Below are 8,937 nucleotides of genomic sequence, written 5' to 3'. Positions count from 1 at the left end.
TAACCCTCAACACAACTCTGTAATGAATCCCCAACTCGAATCACAATTCTATCCCTAAACCCTAACCAACTACGATTAGGCTATAAACCTGACACGGTGGTGGTCACTTACATGAAACCAATTCCTCTTTTCGGTTATCGTTAAGTTATGGTGAGCGGTAAGACTAAGGTTCAGACAGGGTGAGATCTTTGGCTTTTGTGATAGCGAAGGGTTGGCGGGTTAGGGCTCAGATTGCAGTAAAGGAACCACAAATGATTCGACAATGAATGCCCGCTTAAAACACAACTAAGAGTCATAATTCACTCGGGGGTGCTGTGAGGAATTCTCAGGTTTGACATTTGTCTCTTCGTGAGCGCGAGCATAGAGATCGAGGCCACGTCCCCGGCTCTCAGGTGACGTCGCTTACACTGCCAATCAGAAGCCACGCTGCGGCACGTGGCACTTCACACGCACAGAATTGGTGCCCAGTTACAGCACTTGCCCCAAAAGTCTGTTACAGGCTATACCGGGGATCTTTGTCTTTTTTTCGTTGTGCTGCTATGAAAATGCGTAGGGTTACATTAAAAGTTAAAAAAAAAATTATATTTTTTTTCTGTCGCCAACAAGAAAGCATGTACAGTATAGTCTTGGTTCTTTGGGTAAAGTCACGTGACTTTGCTGAAAGAACCAAGAATATGAATCCCTGTAGTCACGAAAATTTTAAATCAAAAGAAAGCATGTGTCTAGGAAATAGGTGAACCCTTTTGGTGACAGAATAAAAATGGAATTTCATGTTCTTCACTTCGCCAGTGCATTTATTGTGGGAAACGGCTGAAGCGTGAACAACGTCATTCACTAACACGCCGATGCGTGACACCTGTAAATGCAGCTGCCGTAAGAGACATGAGAAAGCCCAACGTAGAACGCTTCTCAATGCTGTCGTGAGAACGCATTCGTCTCCGCGGAGGGGGCCCAGGCAATAGGCATCAGTGAAAAAGAGCTTCATAGCTCATCGGATTTCTGCGACGAAATATCAGGAAACTTAGCATATAACTATAAAACAAAATAGATTTAGCCTGAACAGACTGTTGGGGCAAGTGCTGTAAGCAAACAGCTATGAAGGCCGGCACAACACACCAAGGGATGGGTGGCCAACACCATGTCTGGCTGCCTTTGTCTCCCTCGTGGTAAAGTTTATATACTGCAACCTAGAGAAGGAGGCCCTGGACTATTTCAGATATATACGTCACTATTGGCTGTGAGAGGGAATCGAACTTGGGTCGCTAGGTTTGTAGTGCGATGCACTAGCCACTACACTACCGCACTCAAAGACAAAGATCCCCCGATAGCCTTCAACAGACTATAAGGGCAAGTGCTGTTTGCGAGTAATACCTATGAAGGCGGGCACAGCACACAAGGGGGTGGGTGGCCAACACCACGCCCAGCCGCCTTTGTCTCCCAAGTGGCGATGTTGACTACAGACCGCACCAGGTACTCAATTGAGGGTAAGTCGACCTGCACGTGGGTCACAACACCTTAATCGCCTCACTCACACAACACTTCCCTCACCTCCTTGCGAGCCTGCTCACACTTGCCTCACTGCCACAAAGTTTTTTTGTAGTGGGCCGCCACGGGGTTATTTCCACAGGCCACAGCGGGTCCGCAGAGCCAGAGCAAAGCAAACCTCTCCGAGACCCAGGCCGGGCTGCAATTTTACGTTTTGAGGATTCGTCTCGGTCATAGTTTATATCCAGACTGGCATTAAACATAGCGCAAAAACATGAGGCAATAATTTGGCCACACTATTTGCATAATTGCGGCAATTTTTTTGTTTGTTTGTCGCGCCGTACATGGCACTGGGTTACGGAGTAGACTGGGGACATCCAGGGTCTCGTGTCTAGATGGCACTGGGTTACGGAGTAGACCGGGGACATCCAGGGTCTCGTGTCTAGATGGCACTGGGTTACGGAGTAGACCGGGGACATCCAGGGTCTCGTGTCTAGATGGCACTGGGTTACGGAGTAGACCGGGGACATCCAGGGTCTCGTGTCTAGATGGCACTGGGTTACGGAGTAGACCGGGGACATCCAGGGTCTCGTGTCTAGATGGCACTGGGTTACGGAGTAGACCGGGGACATCCAGGGTCTCGTGTCTAGATGGCACTGGGTTACGGAGTAGACCGGGGACATCCAGGGTCTCGTGTCTAGATGGCACTGGGTTACGGAGTAGACCGGGGACATCCAGGGTCTCGTGTCTAGATGGCACTGGGTTACGGAGTAGACCGGGGACATCCAGGGTCTCGTGTCTAGATGGCACTGGGTTACGGAGTAGACCGGGGACATCCAGGGTCTCGTGTCTAGATGGCACTGGGTTACGGAGTAGACCGGGGACATCCAGGGTCTCGTGTCTAGATGGCACTGGGTTACGGAGTAGACCGGGGACATCCAGGGTCTCGTGTCTAGATGGTACTGGGTTACGGAGTAGACCGGGGACATCCAGGGTCTCGTGTCTAGATGGCACTGGGTTACGGAGTAGACCGGGGACATCCAGGGTCTCGTGTCTAGATGGCACTGGGTTACGGAGTAGACCGGGGACATCCAGGGTCTCGTGTCTAGATGGCACTGGGTTACGGAGTAGACCGGGGACATCCAGGGTCTCGTGTCTAGATGGCACTGGGTTACGGAGTAGACCGGGGACATCCAGGGTCTCGTGTCTAGATGGCACTGGGTTACGGAGTAGACCGGGGACATCCAGGGTCTCGTGTCTAGATGGCACTGGGTTACGGAGTAGACCGGGGACATCCAGGGTCTCGTGTCTAGATGGCACTGGGTTACGGAGTAGACCGGGGACATCCAGGGTCTCGTGTCTAGATGGCACTGGGTTACGGAGTAGACCGGGGACATCCAGGGTCTCGTGTCTAGATGGCACTGGGTTACGGAGTAGACCGGGGACATCCAGGGTCTCGTGTCTTGATGGCACTGGGTTACGGAGTAGACCGGGGACATCCAGGGTCTCGTGTCTAGATGGCACTGGGTTACGGAGTAGACCGGGGCATCCAGGGTCTCGTGTCTTGATGGCACTGGGTTACGGAGTAGACTGGGGACATCCAGGGTCTCGTGTCTAGATGGCACTGGGTTACGGAGTAGACCGGGGACATCCTGGGTCTCGTGTCTAGATGGCACTGGGTTACGGAGTAGACCGGGGACATCCAGGGTCTCGTGTCTAGATGGCACTGGGTTACGGAGTAGACCGGGGACATCCAGGGTCTCGTGTCTAGATGGCACTGGGTTACGGAGTAGACCGGGGACATCCAGGGTCTCGTGTCTAGATGGCACTGGGTTACGGAGTAGACCGGGGACATCCAGGGTCTCGTGTCTAGATGGCACTGGGTTACGGAGTAGACCGGGGACATCCAGGGTCTCGTGACTAGATGGCACTGGGTTACGGAGTAGACCGGGGACATCCAGGGTCTCGTGTCTAGATGGCACTGGGTTACGGAGTAGACCGGGGACATCCAGGGTCTCGTGTCTAGATGGCACTGGGTTACGGAGTAGACCGGGGACATCCAGGGTCTCGTGCCTTGATGGCACTGGGTTACGGAGTAGACCGGGGACATCCAGGGTCTCGTGTCTAGATGGCACTGGGTTACGGAGTAGACCGGGGACATCCAGGGTCTCATGTCTAGATGGCACTGGGTTACGGAGTAGACCGGGGACATCCAGGGTCTCGTGTCTTGATGGCATTGGGTTACGGAGTAGACCGGGGACATCCAGGGTCTCGTGTCTAGATGGCACTGGGTTACGGAGTAGACCGGGGACATCCAGGGTCTCGTGTCTAGATGGCACTGGGTTACGGAGTAGACCGGGGACATCCAGGGTCTCGTGTCTAGATGGCACTGGGTTACGGAGTAGACCGGGGACATCCAGGGTCTCGTGTCTAGATGGCACTGGGTTACGGAGTAGACCGGGGACATCCAGGGTCTCGTGTCTAGATGGCACTTGGTTACGGAGTAGACCGGGGACATCCAGGGTCTCGTGTCTAGATGGCACTGGGTTACGGAGTAGACCGGGGACATCCAGGGTCTCGTGTCTAGATGGCACTGGGTTACGGAGTACACCGGGGACATCCAGGGTCTCGTGTCTTGATGGCACTGGGTTACGGAGTAGACCGGGGACATCCAGGGTCTCGTGTCTTGATGGCACTGGGTTACGGAGTAGACCGGGGACATCCAGGGTCTCGTGTCTTGATGGCACTGGGTTACGGAGTAGACCGGGGACATCCAGGGTCTCGTGTCTAGATGGCACTGGGTTAGGGAGTAGACCGGGGACATCCAGGGTCTCGTGTCTAGATGGCACTGGGTTACGGAGTAGACCGGGGACGTCCAGGGTCTCGTGTCTAGATGGCACTGGGTTACGGAGTAGACCGGGGACATCCAGGGTCTCGTGTCTAGATGGCACTGGGTTACGGAGTAGACCGGGGACATCCAGGGTCTTGTGTCTAGATGGCACTGGGTTACGGAGTAGACCGGGGGCATCCAGGGTCTCGTGTCTAGATGGCACTGGGTTGCGGAGTAGACCGGGGACATCCAGGGTCTCGTGTCTTCATGGCACTGGGTTACGGAGTAGACCGGGGACATCCAGGGTCTCGTGTCTAGATGGCACTGGGTTACGGAGTAGACCGGGGACATCCAGGGTCTCGTGTCTAGATGGCACTGGGTTACGGAGTAGACCGGGGACATCCAGGGTCTCGTGTCTAGATGGCACTGGGTTACGGAGTAGACCGGGGACATCCAGGGTCTCGTGTCTAGATGGCACTGGGTTACGGAGTAGACCGGGGACATCCAGGGTCTCGTGTCTAGATGGCACTGGGTTACGGAGTAGACCGGGGACATCCAGGGTCTCGTGTCTAGATGGCACTGGGTTACGGAGTAGACCGGGGACATCCAGGGTCTCGTGTCTAGATGGCACTGGGTTACAGAGTAGACCGGGGACATCCAGGGTCTCGTGTCTAGATGGCACTGGGTTACGGAGTAGACCGGGGACATCCAGGGTCTCGTGTCTAGATGGCACTGGGTTACGGAGTAGACCGGGGACATCCAGGGTCTCGTGTCTTGATGGCACTGGGTTACGGAGTAGACCGGGGACATCCAGGGTCTCGTGTCTAAATGCTGACGTCACAGGGCACGTCATGGCTGGGCCTGTTTCAGGATCTAGAACGTGGCAAGACGACGACAACAATAAAACTCTGAGAAGAGAATTGTGGGAAGGTGGCCAACGGAGGCTGTTAGCGAACGCTGCGGGTTACACGTCGGTGACCGTGCTTTGTGCGTCGGTGTTTGGTCGATCTGGCTCGGCGGGGGGGGGGGGGGGGTGGGGGTGTTATGGTCACACGTGCAGCAGCCGGTCGCTCGAGTGAGGCGGCCACGGGGAGGAGAATACGGGCGGGCTTGCGCCGAAACAAAAGTCGCCACCGTCGGTGGCCGAGGGACTCGCCGTCACCACGGTGTCAATGTCGCGCACGGCGCTGCATTGACACCGCGGTGGCATCAGCAGCAGCGTCACGATCATCATCATAATCATGATGCTCAATTTGTAAAACAAATCATTAATTATCGTCATCATTAACAGCCTCAGCAGCAGCAGCAGCAGGCTGTGATTGTGGCAGCAGGATGCTGGAGGAACCACCGCTCCGCCCCCTCATCTCACAAGCAGCGGCTCGCGAACTCCCCGTGACCGCCCCACGGGAGATCGGCGCGTGTCAGCTTTGACGTGACGGTGGGTGCTGTGGGGTGCCTCGTGTGCTGTCTGCGAGCCCTATACCCACACCCCCCGCCCCCCGGGCCACCGCTCCCCACCCAACTCCAGACCCTCCGGCAGGCGCGGACGCACGAGTCGCTTGGTTTGGCAGTTGACGGCAGTCAGCGGCAGCACAAGAAAAAAAAAGAAACGGCCCAACCGCTCAGCGAGGGGACGGTGAGAGAGAGAGTGAGGGGGGGCCACGGACGGCCGCTCTCAGTAAACGACCTCCTGCAGCTCCTGCTGCTCCATCTCGGCCTCATTGGCGAGGCAGGCCCTCTCGCGGTCGTCCTGCCGCCTGTAGGCCCAGGTGGAGCCCCTTCGATCGACGGCGCCGGACGACGAGGGCCCCGAGCCGCCGCCTCCTCCGGCGCGCATGCTCAGGTTCCGCTTGAGCGAGGTGAGCACCTGTACCTGCAGGTTGGAGATGGGCGACGGGTTCGGCAGCGCCGTGTTGCCGATGGTCCTCTCGAGCAGCGGGTTGGGCGGGTTGGCGCTGGGCGGGTGCGTGGCGCGCCAGTACGCCTCCAGGTACTCGGAGAGGTGCTCGCACGCGTCCTCCAGCTGGTTCTCGTCCAGGATCACGTCGAACAGCTCCTGCGGGCGGTGAGCGGGGAGCGGGGAGCGGGGAGCGAAGGCCGCCGTTACACGACGGCGCTTTCACGGAAACCGTCACCGGCGGCCGTCACTGGGTGCCAACGTGGTGTTAACACTCGCGCCTCACAGCCACGAGGGCCTGAGTTCTATTCCCGACTCAGGGCGCCTTTCCGCGTGGAGTCTCGACTGTATGCTGTCCCCCTGTTCTACGTGTTTCCCACCCCCCTCGCCTCCATAACTAAAACGTGTCAATATCGGTGCAAATGTTCAAGAACAAAAAAGGTAACTACAAATGATTCACACAGCGACCATCGCATGCCCCTTATGACAGACTAATGCGCAGGTGCCGAGTCACCACATGCCACACAGGGACAGCTGCGAATAGAGGGTTCAGCGAATGCGAGACGAACTCGATTCGCTGCCATCGGCGACGCATTTACCGTGACCGACTACGGCAACTTGGTGCGCCAATGGCCTCGACGAGGGGTCGGCAAGCCCTGCGGCTCCGGAGCCACAGGGCTTGCCCTTTCAGCACTGCTTCGTCACGTGATTTCACATCGCATTGCGGCTCTTGAAGTGTTGAGGGTTTTATTTATTTTTACCGAATTCGAAACAACGTGCATTTAGAGTGTTTGGTTGCTATACAATTCCACTCGATAAGCCACTTCATTGAGCTATAATTTGTGATAGCCAGCTCGCGTCTGAAAAAGAGCGTGAAAACTCAGTGGGTCTTACCTGGTAACGTAAAATAAAAAGTTTCGTTTAAATAGGTTAGTTTTAAACGACATTCAAGTGCTGCAACTGAGCTGGGTGGCTCGGGGGGGAGGGGCAGGGGGATGGGCAGGGGGGGCTCATAATGGTCGTGACAAAGAAGTCCGTGGGTGAGCAGAGGTGTCCGTACAGGAGGACACTGCAGGAGCTTGTCGGCTGCCACCATCTGCACGTTGAGGTGTTTGCTCTGAGACTTCCCGCGAGACTTGATGAGCCGTTGCAGCACCTGGGGTCACACACACAAAACAAAATGTACCCCCGTATAGCCTTTAATAGGCTGTTGGGGCAAGTGCTGTTATAGAGCACTACCTGCCAAGGCCGGCACGGCCAGAACCACATACGGCCCCCTTTGTCTCTCCAGTGCCGATGTTCACACACCACACCAGGTACGCATTTAAGGCTGAGTCGACCTAGGTTCGGATCATCACCCACCGCTGATGTCAACCGTGGCCGGGAGTCAAACGCAGCTTGTCGGGTTCGTAGCGCAGTATGTAAACCACCATAAGACCGCTCCCCACTACTTTATGAACACACACACACACACGCATTCTCTCTCCTCTCTTTCTCACAACAGTGACGGACTGGGATTAAAAATCGGCCCAGGCATTTGTAAACACAGTAGCCCAAAATTTCCGTGCGATCTGATTGGTCCATTCAGGCTGGTCCAAAAAACAAATGGGCCAGTGATGAAGAATCTTTGGGGCTGCTGAATATGGGACTTAATGCCAACTGAGAGCGTAAATAAGCAATCCAGTGAACACATCAGAGGTAATAAAAAAATTTCTATAAAAAAATTCTCCCACACAGACCGCCCCACCGGCCCTCGGAATGGACCGGCCCACCGGGCATTTACCCAGGGTCCGCTGCCCTATGGCCAGTCCGGGCCTACCCTACAGACACGTGCACACTCGCGGTGTCTCTCTGTGAACGTCCACCATGTGCGATTCCCCTGGCTGTGTGTCCCATCTGACACTAGAGGTCATCACCTGGGATTCATTTCTCGCTGGATATTTTCCGGGTCGCTGGTGGACTGGAGTAGGTGGCACGTGACCAGTGGTAGCCACAGGCATACCGAGAGGTATACTAGATGTGGTGTGGTGCAAACATATTTTATGGGTCACTGACCCGGAGAGACCCGGCTGACATTAAGCCCTGGGGGCCTGAGTACAGAAATGGCGTAAGTTAAGACTTGTAGTAACCTGGATTCCATACTGGAGTCAAGACAATAAAGCATCGTAAGGTTAGGAGAGAAAGTATGGGTGGTTGGTACCACTTAGTTACTCATGTCGATTCGTCAAAGTAAAACTAAAGCAACCGGTCAGAAAAAAAAATAATAAAGCTTTCGTGACTGCAGGAATACATATTGTACAGTGAGAGAAAAAAGTATTTGATCCCCTGCTGATTTTGTACGTTTGCCCACTGACAAAGAAATGATCAGTCTATAATTTTAATGGTAGGTTTAATTGAACAGTGAGAGACAGAATAACAACACAAAAATCCAGAAAAACGCATGTCAAAAATGTTATGAATTGATTTGCATTTTAATGAGGGAAATAAGTATACGACCCCTCTGCAAAACATGACTTAGTACTTGGTGGTAAAACCCTTCTTGGGAATCACAGAGGTCAGACGTTTCTTGTAGTTGGCCACCAGGTTTGTACACATCTCAGGAGGGATTTTGTCCCACTCCTCTTTGCAGATCTTCTCCAAGTCATTAAGGTTTCGAGGCTGTGACGTTTGGCAACTCGAACCTTCAGCTTCCTCCACAGATTTTATATGGGATTAAGGTCTGGAG

At 54.6% G+C, this 8,937-nt stretch overlaps 1 protein-coding gene across 6 annotated transcripts in view; it reads right to left on the bottom strand.

The window, feature by feature from the left end:
* Nucleotides 1–8,937, bottom strand: part of LOC116937724 (voltage-dependent L-type calcium channel subunit beta-1-like) — a 141,310-nt gene that overhangs the window by 7,018 nt on the left and 125,355 nt on the right. For all 6 annotated transcript variants that reach the window (XM_076060246.1, XM_076060223.1, XM_076060232.1 and 3 more), the window contains 2 exons: nt 7,273–7,368; nt 6,189–6,371 (listed from right to left, as the gene is read on the bottom strand). In XM_076060246.1, coding sequence (XP_075916361.1) covers nt 6,189–6,371; nt 7,273–7,368 — 279 coding nt within the window. The remainder of the gene's footprint in view (nt 1–6,188; nt 6,372–7,272; nt 7,369–8,937) is intronic.

The sequence above is a fragment of the Petromyzon marinus genome, chromosome 4 (genome assembly GCF_048934315.1).
Source record: "Petromyzon marinus isolate PM22_M1 ecotype Great Lakes invasive population chromosome 4, UKy_Petmar_22M1.pri1.0, whole genome shotgun sequence".
NCBI lineage: Eukaryota > Metazoa > Chordata > Hyperoartia > Petromyzontiformes > Petromyzontidae > Petromyzon > Petromyzon marinus.
Note: the sequence above shows the minus strand (reverse complement) of the source record. Positions and strands in the feature narration are given on the sequence as shown.